This window comes from Sander lucioperca, chromosome 16, assembly GCF_008315115.2.
Source record: "Sander lucioperca isolate FBNREF2018 chromosome 16, SLUC_FBN_1.2, whole genome shotgun sequence".
Classification (NCBI taxonomy): Eukaryota; Metazoa; Chordata; class Actinopteri; order Perciformes; family Percidae; genus Sander; species Sander lucioperca.
In genome coordinates, this window is record NC_050188.1 from 20,838,385 (window position 1) to 20,857,115 (window position 18,731).

The 18,731-nt window shown below is 40.2% G+C and overlaps 1 protein-coding gene and 1 pseudogene across 2 annotated transcripts; both read left to right on the forward strand.

Annotated features, from left to right (window-relative positions):
- Positions 1–3,864: 3,864 nt before the first annotated feature.
- LOC116067050 lies at positions 3,865–5,562 on the forward strand (annotated as a pseudogene).
- A 4,368-nt stretch (positions 5,563–9,930) lies between these two features.
- Positions 9,931–18,658, forward strand: LOC116067066 (transmembrane protein 196). 2 transcript variants are annotated; one of them, XM_031323369.2, is made up of 6 exons: positions 9,931–10,388; positions 12,565–12,621; positions 16,680–16,815; positions 17,594–17,712; positions 17,884–17,971; positions 18,069–18,658. In XM_031323369.2, exons 1-5 carry the CDS (start codon positions 10,224–10,226, stop codon positions 17,953–17,955), a joined length of 549 nt encoding a protein of 182 aa, XP_031179229.1. In that variant the 5' UTR covers positions 9,931–10,223; the 3' UTR covers positions 17,956–17,971; positions 18,069–18,658. The 2 variants fall into 2 exon arrangements, with proteins under 2 accessions (XP_031179229.1, XP_031179228.1); XM_031323368.2 differs by having other exon boundaries at positions 17,884–18,658.
- The last annotated feature ends 73 nt before the right edge of the window (positions 18,659–18,731 follow it).

The following is an 18,731-nucleotide window of genomic DNA, read 5'->3' on the forward strand; positions in this document are numbered from 1 at the left end:
AGAAAGAAAGAAAGTTTGATATTTTTGGAAACGCAGCTCACTAATTACAGGAATACTTGAGGAAATACGCTTATTCACTTTCTTGCCAACTAGAAGAACTATCAATCTTCTCATCTCAACTCTCTGTAAAAAAGCAAATAAGTGTTATTACAAAAATATATCAAACTGTTCTTCAATTTATACTCGTGTTCAGCAAGGAAGACTAAAACAAGCGTGCACACACACACACACACACACACGCAATTGTATACCTTCAATTTACGTCCAATAAAAATGCTTGTTTTGCCACTGAACATGCTCAGATTATTATTCTTAATGTCTGACAACATTATGGAAAGGATCCCTACAGTGGTTGACCTTTTTGTGAAAGAAAAAAACTAAAGACTGTAATTTCTGAAGCACACACACACACACACACACACACAACACAACACACACACACAACACAACACAACACAACACAACACAACACCACACACACACACACACGGTTTCTAACGAAGTGTTTTTATCAGTTCTCTGGAAACCATTCCTGCAAAAGAATGACAGTGATGCTGGCAGGAGTTTAAGGAAGAAGTTTGGATCCAGAAAAACAAGCTGAACACACACACACACACACACACACACACACACACATAATGCCACATAAAAGACAAACATAACCAAAATGATTAGTCTTCACCACACCCTGGGTCTATATACTGGAGGAGGAGCCACAACTTCCAGTTAGTGGTTAATATTATAAACAACCACCAGTATAAACAAAAATCAATTTAATACCTTCAATAAAAGCTTTCTACTGTGCCCTCAAATAGTACAAACGTGTGTGATGTAAATAGCTTAAGAAAATGAAAGGCTTTTTAAGAAAAATGCTGATTTGTAGTGTGTTTTTTAATTGTCGAATCAAAAGGTTATACTTAGTCGTTACAGTTGTATAACCTATGTAATGAAGCATTTATGAAAATCATTTAACAGAAATTTAGCTACACAACTTTTTGAGCTAAATTCAACGGTATATGAGTAAGAAGGCTGGTAGTTCCCTTGAGTTTTAGCTGTGGCCCTCCACAACACCCCTGGAGATAGGTCCTCTCTGGGGGTAAATAAGGAAAAGTAAGGACAAAAGTTGTTCTCAGGACGTACACAGAGTCCGCTCCACACCGGGGACGCGTCGCCCTGCTGCGGCTTGTGCTGTCCCCGGACCCAGCTAATGCCCACGGCTCCCAGGACGATGCTCGCCACACCCAGGCCCACCTCCACCACGGACAGCAGGAGCAGGCTCCACAGGATCTTGCGGCTGGAGCACATCCTGCCCCGGGCATCTCTCCAGATCCAGCAGGAGGAAGCGGCAGTGGGAGGGCGAGAGAGGAGTCCGCTTCTCGGTGCTCCGAGCGCGGCGCGGCTCTACTGCTTCATACCCTGCTGAAAAGAGAGGTTATCCGAACAAGGAGGTCCAAGTAGAGTAGAAAGGTTAAGGAAAACAAAAGGAAGGAAGCTTGCTCTGCGGATGGATATTGTTTGTAAAAGAGAGAGCGCTCCGCTAAGGTACCTACACTTGCTCAAGTGCGTTTGTGCTGCCTGGCGCTGTCCATGGTACTTAAGCACCGCTGCGAGCGAACACACACACACACACACACACACACACACACACACACACACACACACACAAATACACAAATGACGCTGACAATGGACACACACCAATAGGGTCCTGCAGTAGCTGCTTTTACTCTGTAGTGAGTCGATTTGTCATTGATCAGTTAAAAACCTTTACATACACACACACGCATGCAAGCTCACACACACACACACACACACACACACACACACACACACATTCTCTCGCACGACTATTTTGCAGTGGCTCCGTCTGGCGCTAACACGGGGTTCAACTTAACACTTAGCTACAAAAGAGATGCTGACATTACGGTGAGGAACGACTTCACTATCAGGAAGACAGAAATGAAAGATGACTTTGTTCTGCCCAAGAAAGACAAACTAGTGTGCTGGATTGTCAGTACCAAAAACAGAGTCACTGGAACAGCTGTTAGAGAAAGATATTATAATGAACTGTCCAAACACATACTGTAGAATCCACATCTTTGGTGCAGCCCATGCAGGGCACCATTTGAGTTATGAGATACTATTACTCAACCATTGCTCTCTTGTTCATAACGACAAGAGAGCCCTCATCAGTTTTCATTCCTTTGAAATCACGGAGGGTTTTGCAGCATTGAAAAGCCTCACCAATGTTAACAAGGCTCCTACTCCTTTCCCGGTCATACAACTTCTTTTTTAATTTGTATTCTATAGTCCTTTTGCTGTTTCGCTGCAAACTCTTCTTGTTGATAACTCCTGGCCTTTTCCTTAACATGCTGGACATGAAGGAGAAGGTGTACACGCGTTATTTTGAGTGCAGGAAGTTCTACACAGCCACCTCTCATGTCCTGTCAATCAACAATGAATTCATTCAGCCCATCTGCCTCGCCTACAACCACGTCAAGAGACAGGTATTTCTTTATCCTACTGTTTGAGTTTTATGAACAGGTTATTCTGGTAACAAACAACAAAACAGAAAACAGTGTTTAAATTGTTGTGTTTATAATTTTCTCAAAGTCATATTATACAAAGACTTATGTTTTAGGTGTAATCTAGTACAAAAAAATGTAAACTTTTGGGATGTGGATAAAGGATGACATGATTTGTCGATCGACAGTACATTCATATGTAACAATTGTTTTTTTATGATCAATTTTTTATTATTTTTATATTTTTGAACACACAACATACAGAACAAACAAATACAATCGAACAGGAACCAAAACCCTCACCCACTCCCCACCCTCTGCGGTCTCGAGGAAAACAAAACAAACCAAAATATAAGAAAACAAAAATCACACCTTGAGTAGTCGCTCTCTTCTAATTCTTGTGGTGTTGAGGTCACCAGGACCGATACCTGTGCATATGTAACAATTCTGATAACTAATCCTTTTTTAAGTGTTCTTTTTAGTCTTCTTTTGAACTCTTTAAATTTCAGACCTATTTGCTGAATGAGCCAAAAGTCGATCTCACACAGGTTATCCATCTTCCTGTCACTGTTGCCTTTTGTGCATTTTACATTTGTTTGACTCTGTAGATGTAATACTTTGCTTTAGTTATTTAATGCTCAATGTGCAAAAGGCTCAAGTGCTGTGAGCATGGACAGCGAGTTCGTTCAGGCCACGCCCCCTTTTCCTAACATGTTGCGACATGCCCTGGCTTGCAGAGGGCTGTCAGTTGAATTTCAGTTTATCAGTTAAGTTTCAGTTGGTGTTCGTGTGCGTCAGTGACCACAAGGAAGTTACAATTATATTATATTGATAAGTTAATATTAGCAATTTATTATTGAGTTAACAGTAAGTGACAGCCTTTATCTCCATTGTATAGCTTTATGGCATTCTTATTGTAGTTTCTGTTTTCAGGACATGTTGAGCACTGTATATTTAAGTAACTAGGGAGTCATTAGCCTCAATTGTGTTTATGTTAGTTAACATTGATGTTTATTTCTGTTTCCTATAGAATCACACCTACACTGTAAAGTGCACAAGATATAGTGCCTGTGCATCTGTATTAGAAAGTATATATTAAAACCTTCAAAGAATATCCCAGCCTTCCGTGTCCTGACTAGACACCCCATATCGGTGACTAATTCCATAACCAGTAAGAGTCCCCATTACACTCAACTATGGGTATTCCACTAATCTTAGTTGTTTTACACTCAAGAACATCTTTGAATATTTGTACTGATCAACATAGCTGCTTTCACATAGAGGGACTTTACATTTTTCAACATGAATTTTCAAGTCTAATCTTAAAGTTTCAAATGCTTGACTGCCCAGTCTGACACAGTATTTAGGCTGTAGGTGAGTTAGGAGCGTCAGTCAGATGTCACATCTGAAGGGAGGACCCTTTGAACAATGAGAGAAAAGCAAACAAGTTCTTGAGCTTAGTTTAACTTGTCAGACTGGTGCATCTTTAGTCTGGATCTTGGAGATTATCTATACACTCACCTTCAGCTCCAAGGGACAAGCAGGTATTTTGAACACATTTTCCACCTGCTTTACACTTTTTAGTGGAGGGACACTTTGCAGTGCAGAAATTATGCTTATTTGGTTCCAAACTAACTTTTAAATTGTATGACTACCCAATTGGCTTTTCCTGCTATACATGTAGTTAATACATTCTTAAATGATTGACACCTACTTTTTCCTATTCTTACCTACACTGTACAGGTTTTTATACACCAAATAGTTTTTATTTGCTTTGTTTTAAAAACCTGATGTTTAAATGACTGGTCTCTTTTATTTTTTTTGGGAAGCACTTTGTAACGTTGATTTTGAAAAGTTTTCACTCCTCATCATGGTTGGTCAAAATGTAGGAAAATTTGTGACATGTAACCATGGAGTTCACCGGACTTAAACTTTTGGCTCTGTTCGTATCAACAAAAAATGACATTACATCAATGTGCAGGCAATACTTTGCTGAGGGAATGTGTTGCCAATGTTCATGAGGAGTCTTCTTTCCTTGCAGGTTTATCATGGCTTCAATCTCTTCTGTTTTACGAGCCACCCTGACAGTGATTATAGTGCCGGCTGGAATCATAGTTCTGTTTTTAATGTACTATAATTCTTTTCCATCTCCAAAATGTCATCCTCCCCCGGCTCATTCACTGAAACAACACACAGACAAGCCTGTAGTGCTGCTGTGGTTCTGGCCTGAAAACAAAAGGTTTGATTTTCAAGACTGTAAGACGCTTTTCAAAATTGACAGCTGCCACCTCACAGATGATAGATCTTTATACTCCAGAGCTCGTGGAGTTTTGGTATTTCACAGAGCTATCCAGGATGACCTCTCCAACCTTCCCACTTCACCTAGGGTGAGATTTCAGAGGTGGATCTGGTTTAACACAGACTCACCTACCAACACACGCAGGATAGCAGGCATTCAAGGCCTTTTTAATTTAACCTTGAGCTACAGGAAGGATGCAGATATCCATGTTCGCTGGGGACTGACTCTCAGGAAGAACACAGATGAAGATTTTGTGCTACCTAAGAAGGAACGATTGCTTTGTTGGATTGTGGATAGCAATGACCTCCGCACAAAATCAGGTGAGGGATACAACTACTACAGAAAGCTTGTAAGACACATTAAGGTGGATGTTTATGACAGCTCCTCTGCCGAGTTCTCGAAGGGTGAGAACTATTTCCTGACTATCAGCGGCTGCAAATTCTACCTTTCCTTTGAGAATTCAATTCACAGAGATTACATCACAGAAACGTTCAATGGACCTCTAGCGGCAGGCACTGTGCCAATAGTTTTGGGCCCACCAAGAATTAACTATGAGGATTTCGCCCCAGGTACTTCCTTTATACATGTAAATGACTTTCCTGATGCCGCAACACTCGCTGAATTCCTCTTGAAGCTGGATCAAAACAATACGGCTTATATGAGATACTTTAATTGGCGGCCATTCTATACTGCCAGACGTCATCTTACTGAGGAGAATCATGAGTTTGCATACGCTATCTGCCAGGCCTGTTATTACGTAGGCATGAACAACAAGTACAGAGTTGTACCTGATCTGTACAAGTGGTTGTTACTGTGATGCTGTTATGGATTTACTGTTCCTCGGAACTGATCGAAAAGACAAATTACAATCATGTTATGTAGAGAAATACTCTTGTATTGTCTATAAAAACAATGTATCTTTATAAATTTGACGTTTGGTTAATCAACAACAGAAATAATTATTAAACCTATATCTTGGTGTCATATGTTATGTATGATATACAGTATGTTATACCTGATTTTAAAACGCAAGCTGTTGTCATTTAAATTTGAGTTTTTAAAACAATGTAAAAAAAAAAAATGATGTTTTGATTGAAACACTGGAGCTTTAGAGCTGTAATGTACACTGAACTGTACCCAGATTCTCAAACTGGTGTCATCATGTGCTCAGTGTGAACATTAAAGGGCCAGTTCACTGAAATGACCAAAATACCAAAACATTTTCATACTTGCCTCTTGTGGGTTTTCGACATGCACATTGTTTTGGTGTGTTCAGTGGATTATACAGCCTCCATTAAACATCAGGATGTCTTAATTGATGTGATTGTTGGCATGATGATAAATACTTATGGTACAATATGTCACTATTTAAGGTCCTATGACATGCTGCTTCTTGGATGCTTTTATATAGACCTTAGTGGTCCCCTAATACTGTATCTGAAGTCTCTTTCCCGAAATTCAGCCTTGGTGCAGAATTACAGCCACTAGAGCCAGTCCCACAATGAGCTTTCCTTAGGATGTGCCATTTCTATGTCTGTAGCCTTAAATGCTATTGAGGAGGAGAGAGGGGGGGCAAGGTGGAGGGTGGGGGTGTGGCCTTGACCAACTGCCATGCTTCACTTGTTTAAAAGCCATGATGTCTCTCTCTTTCTCATGGGTGGGCCAAATTCTCTGGGCGGACAAAGCAGAGAAAGGGGAGGTAACCTTCTTCCTTATGATGTCATAAGGAGGAGATTCCAGATCGGCCCATCTGAGCTTTCATTTTCTTAAAGGCAGAGCAGGATACCCAGGGCTTGGTTTACATCTATCACCATTTTTGCCACTGGGGGACCATAGGGTTCCCCTCATATTAATGTTAAAAAAACTCATAAAGTGATATTTTCATGTCATGGGACCTTTAATAAATAAAATGAAAAGAATAAAATATTCTATTATTATTTATATTACTGGTAAAATCTATTTGGTTTTATTAAGGGCTTTGGATACCACTGAAGACACTGAGAACCTGTCACACATTATGATTACGCTATACTCTTTCTGATATTCTGAACACAAGTACAGGTGCCCCTCTAGGCTGTGTAAGCTCTCCTTTACTTTTTATAATATACACAAATGATTGCAGAAACATCTATAGAAATAACCACATTATTACATTTTCAGATGATACGGCCATACTTACAAAACACAGAAAAAGATTACAAAAGATTCAGACATTGCTATCTATAAACAGGAGATAGAGGAGGTAGTGAAGTGGTGCAACAGGCATAACCTGCCGGAAATGTCCTGTATAGTGAGTATGAGCTGATGCCTTCAGGCAGAAGGTACAGGTTACCAAACTGCAAGCTTAACAGGTATAACAGGTATTTGTGCAATACGAGGAGGAGGATGTGTTGTGGGTTCTCTTCTGTTCTTCTGTGATTGTGAGGAAAGGTAGGGGGTATTGTGTGAGTTGTGTGTTTATTAGATGTTCATTGAAGCATTGGATGAGATGTATGTTTCTATGTAGGTTAACTGTATGTTTGTGTGTTTATGCGCGATGTGTCGCCATTTCGTTTCTCTCGAATGCCCAAGATGAATTTCTCCTACAGGAGACAATAAAGGCTTATCTTATCTTAAATATCAGGGTTGGATCCCTCTTTTTCCAGGAGTCTGTAAAGAATGCTAAATGTGTTGCTGCTCTGAGAGGTGCAACACTGTAACACATTTCCTTGTTAAATTATAGGCTATACTACAGTAAATTACTGGCAGCTACAGTCGCCAGCATTAAAGGGTCATTTCGTTTTTTGTTTCAACCTGGACCCAATTTCCCCATGCATTTATGTCTAATACCGTAGACTAATGTGACCAGAAATCTTTGAAATTGGTCCAGTTTTGAGCGAGATAGCAATTACGGGCCGGCGCGAACCGAGTTGCAATGTAACAGAGAAAGCACAGGATAAGTAAAGATGATTTGCACTTAATACGGAACACCATCACATTCCCCAAATTACCAAATTGTTTTTCTCAAGATTATGACCTGTCTTTCATAACTATGAGAGAATCGTCCCATTTTGAGAAACAATTTTATCGATATGAGAAACATCACAAGCCAAGTTGTTGCCATTATGACAGTATACAGAAATCGAGAAATTAGACTGAATGACTGTTCTATAGCCTACTCCATATGTGACACAGCAGTAGCCTATCAGTTGTGGATTGGCTTGGAGAGTCAGGGTGCGCTCAACATCTGCTGGAGTGGCAGACATCTGTAGAACATGGACAATGGTAGGTTATCGAAATTAAGAATAAAATTGTGTGTACACGTTGTGGTTCAACAGAAAGATACTAGGCTCCATGTTGTCCACTCGGACTACGCACGACCGGAGGTCTCGGCTAAATTATAGCCTGTCCAGGTAAAATGTTGACAGCGCCACCTTGTGACTCTTACCCAAAGAGTACCATACCTTGTGGTTCACACCCAATTTCTCACTTTTAACTTCTTCTTATTCTCTAACCGAGGTTCCCTCAATCGTAGGCAAGACCACAATTAAAAATCAGAGACGTGGATTCAGAAACACACATAGGGCCTAGGCTATGTATATTTAAGAAATACACATTTAAACCAAGATCAAAATAAATGTTGTTAAACACTAATGCCTGGCAAATAAAATGACCAAAAATAACGAAAGAAAACAAGATATAAAACAATCTTTAAAAAATGTAGGAGATAGGCTAAAAGCGACCTTCAGACGGGCTGCAGCCAAATTCAAACTAAGGCAAGTGGTCTAAACGTTCACACTATACTGCAATAAATAAAACAACCGCAGCAAAGGCACTCTTAAGGTAAATGCATGCACAGGAGAAACATTTGCCAATTGCTTAGCCCTTAACCCACTGTAGGCCTTACAATATCTGTAGCCGCTATTACAAAAAAATATGTACAAGAGTTGTATTCCTCCGAAAACAAAATGATCGTAACTGAAAGCAAACTAGAACCAATTTTTTTTTTTTTTTTTTTAAAACTGACCACTAAAACAATCAAAAGGCCTTACAAAAATCTGGCAGAGCCAATAAAACAAGGACTAAAATAGTAAAAATCGAGTGAGCTTATGTGCAATATTTTGAACCAGGCAAAGCAGCAGGTGCATGCAGTCCCTGCTCTGCAAAGACATGCATTAAATTGGCTACAGTTTTTTTTTTTAAATAGCATTAAAATCATCCAGTACTGACACAATAATATACCTTGGCTGTGCCAACACTCCTAATCAATGACAGTCAGGAAACTTACGGCACCAAGCGGACCTTCACGCCGGATTGACTGTACGGTGAATCCATCATTCATGAAAATACAATCATTAAACACATTATAGATGAGCTTCTTAATCAAGAATAAAACTGGGTTTAGGAATTACATAGGCTACTAATGTGTATTAATGTAGGACCAATGCTTTACATATGATGAATTAAGCTTTTACTGATAGGCCAACTAATGTTTGGTGTGTAGTTATTGGGGATAATCTTTTTTAACACAAGCAAAGCCAGTCCTGATCTGTAAAAGCTGCATGTGACTCCTTTTCACTTACTGGGAGATCATCCCAAATTGGTGAAGAATAATTTTTAACATCAAGTGTCTATGCACCAAACTCTCAGAAAAGTTGAGGTCTGCTCCGACTCTCAAAGTTGAGGCTTTTTCTGTTGGAGACTGCTTTCATTAAATCAAATGTTGGGTTATTTGGTCATACCTTGCACTAATACTGCACTGTCATTTTTCAATCTTTGTTGTATTTTATTAAGCTACTTTACTTTACTCCTAAAATCCTGTGTATGAACATTATTTTATTAGTTTTCTATCCCCGTCTTAGTACCTTTTTTATGTAAAGAAGATTGGCCTTGTAGTTGAAAGGTAAACTTAATTGCCTTAACTCACGTTGTTTATCCAACCGATCCAGAGCCTGTCAATGAGCTGCACAATGAGCCTGAAAGCTGTCAGCTTTGGTGTTGGGGCTGCGACTCTTGGTCTCCTGGCATCGGCACTGGATTGCGCGCGTCTGCGTTCGCGCACATTCTAGCATCGTGTGTGTGTGTGTGTGTGTGTGTGTGTGTGTGTGTGTTCGCTCGCAGCGGTGCTTAAGTACCATGGACAGCGCCAGGCAGCACAAACGCACTTGAGCAAGTGTAGGTACCTTAGCGGAGCGCTCTCTCTTTTACAAACAATATCCATCCGCAGAGCAAGCTTCCTTCCTTTTGTTTTCCTTAACCTTTCTACTCTACTTGGACCTCCTTGTTCGGATAACCTCTCTTTTCAGCAGGGTATGAAGCAGTAGAGCCGCGCCGCGCTCGGAGCACCGAGAAGCGGACTCCTCTCTCACCCTCCCACTGCCGCTTCCTCCTGCTGGATCTGGAGAGATGCCCGGGGCAGGATGTGCTCCAGCCGCAAGATCCTGTGGAGCCTGCTCCTGCTGTCCGTGGTGGAGGTGGGCCTGGGTGTGGCGAGCATCGTCCTGGGAGCCGTGGGCATTAGCTGGGTCCGAGGACAGCACAAGCCGCAGCAGGGCGACGCGTCCCCGGTGTGGAGCGGACTCTGTGTACGTCCTGAGAACAACTTTTGTCCTTACTTTTCCTTATTTACCCCCAGAGAGGACCTATCTCCAGGGGTGTTGTGGAGGGCCACAGCTAAAACTCAAGGGAACTACCAGCCTTCTTACTCATATACCGTTGAATTTAGCTCAAAAAGTTGTGTAGCTAAATTTCTGTTAAATGATTTTCATAAATGCTTCATTACATAGGTTATACAACTGTAACGACTAAGTATAACCTTTTGATTCGACAATTAAAAAACACACTACAAATCAGCATTTTTCTTAAAAAGCCTTTCATTTTCTTAAACTATTTACATCACACACGTTTGTACTATTTGAGGGCACAGTAGAAAGCTTTTATTGAAGGTATTAAATTGATTTTTGTTTATACTGGTGGTTGTTTATAATATTAACCACTAACTGGAAGTTGTGGCTCCTCCTCCAGTATATAGACCCAGGGTGTGGTGAAGACTAATCATTTTGGTTATGTTTGTCTTTTATGTGCAAAATGTGTTTGTCTATTACTGTAGATGTTAGAGAGACACACACACAGCCATTGGGCCTATAGATGCCTCTGTTCTGGAGCTACACATCGGTTTCATTCATTCATGCTTGAGTTGTTGCTCTGTTCTTTGGAGAGTCAAAGCTTTTTTACGCACAATCAGCTCACTCCTCTGCATAAGTCTCCTGCTGTGACAGTGCCGCTCTTGGCCTCATTGTCTTGATGTTGCTGATATGCAATAATAAGTTGAGTTTCTGACATTTCTAGTAGCAGCTACATATAACCTTATACAGTACTTGACCATGAACACATACTTATTGCTGAGAATTACTGCAAGTGCCTGAAGCTTAGGCAACATGAGTCATACGTATTTCAAAGACCCCTGAGGTGTGTAAATATGTGGAAAGACAGCAATTACTGATATTACATTATATAAGTTGTATATTTGAATGTGAGTGCATGTAGAGTGTGTGTGCATCAAGTTGCTGCAAAGCTGTTATGCAATGTGACGTGTGTATTCAACCTCACAGCTGTTGAATGCTGCCTGCTGAGCTAGCTACTGTCTCTTGTGATTACTCAAAGATCTCCTGTCAGGAGTTGAGAGTCATTTAGACAGACTGACTGCTGCCACCAGAGCAGTTTGAATGTCTAAACTTTGATTATAGATTTAGTGTGCTGCTGAAACAGGGAAGTGATCCTCGTTCATATGTGATATTTATCAGGTTTCTTTACTCTTGAGATTACTTCAATTCATTATATTAATATTGTTCCAAGTTATTGGGCAACCCCTTGTTAACTGAAAGGTCATCTGTTACATTCTTGACTTGGTCTTCTTTAATTTTTGAGTGTGTCATTTCTAAATCAAAAGCCCCAATCTCCTTTCAAACCAATCAGTTCTTAAAAGTTTGCCTTAAAGGCAGATAAAAGCTTAAAATTCAGACACAGTGTATTGTATTATATCTACAAATGTCACAGATACAAATGAAAGGACTTTTTTTTTTATTATCTGTGATTACTGGAATAATAAGAACACTTTTAAAGTGAAACAGAGAAACTCAAATTCTCATTTAATCTGTTAAATTACAATACAATTTAGAAAACTAACTGAAACTAACTTGACACAAAAGATTTTTTTAGTTAAGTTCAACTAAGTGGATTTTTTTTCCAGAGCTGTCAACTTAGCAAACTCTTTCCACTGATGAAGGCCACAAGATAGGACTGAAAGCTCTGAAAGAAATCTAGTAAGTGGACCTTGATTTACTCAAAACGTTTAACTGTAACTGAAAGCAGAGTGATTTTAAGTTCCTTTCAAATAAAAAAAAAAAAAAAAAGGAATTCAAGACTACAACGGTTTACCGTTAGACTGAAAAAGAGAGGAAGCCAAGGGATGACGTCTGTAATACACCAGTGCGCTGTTCCAGTTCAGTCTGAATCATTGACATCCAGGACAATGTGCCTTCTTGCTCGAAGCCCACAATAACACGCTATTTTTAGAGGGAGAAAGTTGCATCTGCATAGCCAAGTGTAAATAATACATTCTCCCTTTCCTGTTGTCAAGACGGGGAGGATGGAGTGATACCAATAGTTTAAGTTTCATATTGTTTCTTAACCAGTAATTATCTTGAGACTACAACTTCTGAAACTGCTCATTGACTCATTCTGTTCTCTCTCTCTTTCCAGTTTCTGGTCTGTGGGATGTGTGGAGTGCTGTGTGCTCGCAAGAGGACAGGTCTTATTGTAAGTATATATTTAGCTGTTTCATTTCCCAGTGGCCTCTTTTGTTGTCCTTTCTGATGGATTAGATTGTGGTCTCTTTTTAAACAGCATTTTCCTGCTGCAGCAAATAGCATCCAGTGATATGACACATGGGAAGATTCAAAGTTTTTTAAAGGAATAATTAGACATTTTTAGGAATACGTTTTTTTTCCTTTGGCAAGGGTTAGATGAGAAGATCCAAACAAGTCTCATATTTGTACAGTAAATATGAAGCTACAGCTAGCAGCCAGTTAGTTTAGCTTAGCACGACTAAAACAACCTTTGAACGTACACGTTCCTTCCCGAGACTATATTGCAGCGGCACCGTGGCTCCGTCCAGCACTTAGCACCGCCCATGACGATTGTGATTGCTTTAAAGAAATGGCAATAAACCAGAGCATATTTTTCTCCCATCCCGGAATGCTGTGCGGACTAGCCAGACCCTCCTCCGCAGCGCTGTGGAGAAAGGTCTGGTAATGCGAGACTATATTTTGTTTAATCTGGCAAAAACCATATGTGTAGTATGTGCCCAACTATTTCTTGGTCTGGGTGAGTAATTTCCTGGAGTATTTGCTGGTTGCCTGGCAACTGGTCCCCAGCCAAGAAATAGTCCAGCACATAACCCCGAGGTATAATGTATATATATACTAAGATAAGATGAGCGCCCGCTGGCTGTAGCTTCATATTTAACAGACGAGTGTGCTATTGATCTTACGGTGACCGAGACGGTTCAACATAAATACAAAACCCACAACACAAATTCAAAAGCTACAACACAAACGCAAAAGCCACAACACAAATACATAAGTGACAATGGAAGTGAGTGTGTTGTTGACAGACGTCGCTGGCGGATGAGCAGGAGGAAAGTTCTTGCATGTTTCACTGTCGCTATGTGATTGTCACAAATAAGCAATGTTGTTCAATATCTTTTTTATTTTCACATGTATGTACTCTGCCATTTAGGCTACGAAGCTACAGCTATAACATTAACTAAATGGTGCCCAGTGTCTTTTAACGCATGAGTGCTACATTTAAAGTCTATAGTTTGTCACGTTTAGTGAAGCTGTTTAAATCACACAAATATATATCCCACTGTTATGTGGTTTTAACTTGTTAACCGTATCTATCTGGTTATTGATCAGCTCCCAGCAGAAAATTCCCTTGGTACGGTTGGTTCGGAAAGTGTGTGTGTGTGTGTGTGTGTGTGTGTGTGTGTGTGTGTGTGTATGTCTATGGTTTTGTTGCATGTCCTCAGTCTTACCCTACAAATAGACACACACACACACACACACACACACACACACACACACACACACACACACACACACACACACACACACACACTTTCTTTCGTAGCCTAAATGGCAGAGTACAAACATATGAAAATACAAAGATATTGAACAACATTGCTTATTTGTGACAATCACATAGCGACAGTAATTATAATTAGCAAGGAACCATGTTTCACTTACTTTTCAAACATACAAGAACTTTCCTCCTGCTCATCCGCCGGCTATGTCTGTCAACAACACACTCACTTCCGTTGTCACTCACTTCCATTGTAACTTATGTATTTGTGTTGTAGCTTTTGCGTTTGTGTTGTGGCTGTTGTGTTTGTGTTGAACTGTCTCGGTTACTGTATGATCTTCTCATCAAAGTCTCGGCAATAAAAAAGTGAATAAGCATATCTGAACATTTCATGGCTTTAGAAAAATCTGAAGCAAAAATTCAAATCTGAAGAATGTTAGACACTATTTTGTTTTTCTGCCTGTCCTTTATTTTTATTCTCATATTCCTCAGTTTTTGCTTGAATCTCAAACTCTTGGTTGAGTTAACCTAAAAGAAACATGCTCAAATTAAGTGAGATTCTTACTGATTGGTGAGTTTTGAGGCCCATTCATTAATTATAGACTGTATTCATGTTATCCGTGTCCTCTGTTGAAGACTTCATGATGCCAAATTCTAACTGGAAACAAAACCAACATACAATTTCTGAGATGATTGGCATTTGGTGAGGCAAAATATCCTTTGAGAGGTGATAAAGATGAAACCCAAATAATTATTCATTATTATGTATTGAAAAGTATTTCACTTCGAAAGATCATTTATTTCGAACACTAATACTGTTGCTATTCAGTGTCTTATTGATATTATGTGCTGTCACCCATCATGCATCAAATATCAATACACACACATCAACTCTCATAAGTATACACTCTGAAGGATCCAAATATATTAATGGTCTGTGTCATGATTATTTACACATTATCTACCCCTGGAAGTTTCTAAGTCTAAAGGTGCAGTGTGTGTGTGTGTGTGTGTGTGTGTGTGTGTGTGTGTGTGTGTGTGTGTATGTGTGTGCGTGTGTGTGTGTGTGTGTGTGTGTGTGTGTGTGTGTGTGTGTGTGTGTGTGTGTGTGTGTGTGTTGTCCTGTCAGGTGCATACAGTGCATGTGCTCTGAAAAAGACATCTGAGGAAACCAGAGGAGACAAGCAGTCACCTCTCCTCTTCTCTTTCTGTCGTTCTTCCCATCTTTCTGCTCAGTAATCGCATCACAGTCTGGACTGAATAACATCTCTCTCTCTCTCTCTCTCTCTCTCTCTCTCTCTCTCTCTCTCACTCTCTCTGTCTCCTGCGGGGAGGGCAATGATGATGGATCAATGTCAGCACAATCCACTGTAACCGAGACATCTCTCAACCTTTCTCTCTCTCTTTCTCACCCTATCCATCCCCACCTAGTGTCTCTGTTGCCATTTTCATCCTTGTGACTTTCCCTTTTTCATTGCCCTCATCCATCTACCTTCTCTGTTCAATCTCATCCTCCGCGGTCGCTTCAATGCTCTGACTCTCTCTATCTTTCTTCCTCATCTCTTTCCATCCCCTTTCTCATTGTTTGCCTGTGGGATGATGATTGCATTAGGTTGGTTTGGCTCCGGAGTCATGCCAGCCGCTTTCCACACTTCGCAGGTTAATGACTGAAATTGGAGAAGCCCTTTTCCATGCGGTTAAAGGCACTAAAGGCATCTGTTCTGGGAGTAATGAAAGATAACCTGAACTCCAGACACGATACACATATGTGCACGTGCATGCACAATAAACAGGGAGTAGTATTGAATTGATTGGATTGTATTATTCACATTGCAAAGTAACAGAACTGCAGTCTTTTCCAATCAGAGCCTGCTGGGAAAAGAAATTAGATTTTTATACTCTGTTTGAGTTTTCCAGCTGCTTTACTAGGAGGTAATCTATAAAGATTGTTTGAAAGGAACCAACCTTCTAACACATAAATCTGACACAAAGACAAGCACAAAAACAAGTAAGTGATGCAAGCTTATTTACAACCCGTGCAATATTTCTTGAAGAGACAGGATCAGCACCCGCTTACATCCAGAACATGGTCAAACCATATACCCCAACCCGCCCACTTCGTTCTGCATCAGCCAAACTGCTGGCTGCTCCCTCACAGCGAGGGAGAACTAATCACTCAACGAAATCCCGACTGTTCACTGTCCTGGCTCCCAAATGGTGGAACGAGCTCCCCATCGATATCAGGATGGCCGAAAGCCTACACATCTTCCGCCGAAGGCTAAAAACGCATCTCTTCCGACTACACCTCGGATAAAAAAAAAAAAAAAGAAAGAAAATAATTCTTGAACTTGCACTTTCGAACCTGCACTTTCATTTGTCTCTTTGTAGCTTTGCCTATTTAAAGCTACTGTATTTGCACTTACTACTTGTTGTCTGGAGTTTGAACCTTCACAGTTGAAAGCACTTAATTGTAAGTCGCTTTGGATAAAAGCGTCAGCTAAATGACATGTAATAATGTAATAATGTAATAAGACAGTGTGTTTTCAGGAGCAATCCAATTTTCTAATAGGAAATGAGATTTATGTTTGACAGAGCAACCGTCCTCCAAAACAGCATATGGAAGCTCAGTAGTAGTTAGTATATCTCCCATCTCATCACATTTTGTTTACAGTTTTGTTGATAAGATATCAATTCTGCAGTCTGCATTAACTTTCTCTGCCTCTGTCCCTCAGATGATCTTATTTTCGGCATGCTGTATTTGTGGTCTGATTGGTGGGATCCTAAACTTCCAGTTTGTTCGGGCGCTGAACAAACGACCAGACTCAATGCACTCGATCCATCTGGCTGCCATGACTCTGGCCTGTCTGGGTAAAAAAAAAATAACATCACACTGTGATGAAATGCAACACAGCTAAATACCATTATTAAAGTCTGCTCTATGTGACATGTGTATGCTATCATCATATAGGAGTAAATGCTAATGTCAACGTGCTAAAATGCTCACAGTGACAATGCGATTCAATTCAATTGTAATCACAACAGAAGTTATCTCAGGACACTTTACAGATAGAGTAGGTCTAGACCACACTATAATTTACAAAGACTAAAGACCAACAATTGCCTACAAGCTTGTCAATATGCTAACATTTGCTAATTAGCATAAAGCACAACGGATGTCATTTGTTTTGCATGTGTTTGGTCATAAACCAATGTAGCACACAATAAACACACATTAAAATACCTGATGGTTGCAGAAGATGAAAAGCTAAGGCACCTGAGGATGACATGAACATCTGTACCAAATTTCACAGCAATCCATCCAATAGTTTTCAAGACATTTCAATGGATAGGTGAAAACGTTGCCCTGCTGGTGGTGCTAAAGGGAAAAGTCAGGGGATCAACAAAGTCATTCGGATTCATCCTCTTGGGATCATGAACATCTGTACAAAATTCCATGGCAATCCATCCAGTTATTGTTGAGATATTTCAGTTTGGACCAACATGATGGACCAACCACCATAACGAGGCTGTCATTCTTAAGGGACGTCACTAGCATGGCTAAAAAAGTATAAAATACTAAAGATATGACAGCCCGCTCTTCTTCCATTGTTTGTTCAGCTGGTTTCCCTTTTTCTGTCTTGTCCAGGAATCTCTTCCTGTACCTTATCCACATGGCTTACCTGTCGCCTGGCTAGCTCCGAGCAGCAGAGGATGTTCCTGGAGAGGGAACACTCGCTGCACCATTCGCATGAGATGACCGAGAAGGTACAGAAGGATATGACAGCAGAAGAGAGTTTCTAATTGGTCAGCTTGTCAGCAGTATGGCATTTAGCTCCAGCAGTTTTGGGGAAAATGCATGTTTAATGACCTAAGAAGATTTTGAAGTTTGTGTTTGGGCAGTGTATGTTAAGTTATCAAGTGCATTTGTGTTTCCAGGAGATCCTGGACAACTCCAGTAACGGCATTCCTCAGATATCTTACAACGGACACACCACAGTATCACCATGACAACGTGTCACAAAAGGTTACTTGCACACACTGAAACAGAGGCAGTTCATGTGTATCACTTGCTGTCAGAAGACAATTGCAGCCCGCACTTCTTTTTACACATCCTGCGGCAGATGCAATAACAAGATCCTGACTGCAGGGCGTGAATTGTCTCGCCTAGGAACCCATTTTCTCTTCCTCCGGAGTAAAAAAAGGACATTTTGACAACAAGAGGGAGGCGTTTGTGCTTCTGAATGATTATGCAAATACAGGTTCAAACCCCCTCTGATCAACTCAAACCAAAGCCAGGATGGAGAGCTGCCGTTTGGGCCATAATTCAGGTGACAAACATCTGCATTACATCATCTGACCTTTAAACTAATTAGCAGGAAGGATAGATGTTATCCAATGAAACACCTCAAAGTGATGAGCACAAACCAAGCATGCAGCTGATTCACTTGAAGGGCTAGTGCTTTTTCAGTCTCAGTGTCTTTATTCTCTCTCTGTCTTGTTATGAGTTTATGGAATGCAGATATTGAGATAGCCTACAGTAACTGTATCATCTGATAATGGAATGCTTTGATATGAAATACAGTGATTGCGCAATGTACTGTATTGTATAGCCATGCTTGTATATCAGGAATCTAGCCGTAGCTATAAATCCAAGATATTTTTATAAATGCTTCTTATAAAAGTGAATTCAATTAAAGTATAACAAATCTGAGTGATGGTTTATCTTGCATGGATTATTTCAGTGGAATTTAGTGTAATACTGTATTTTTATTGCAATACATTAG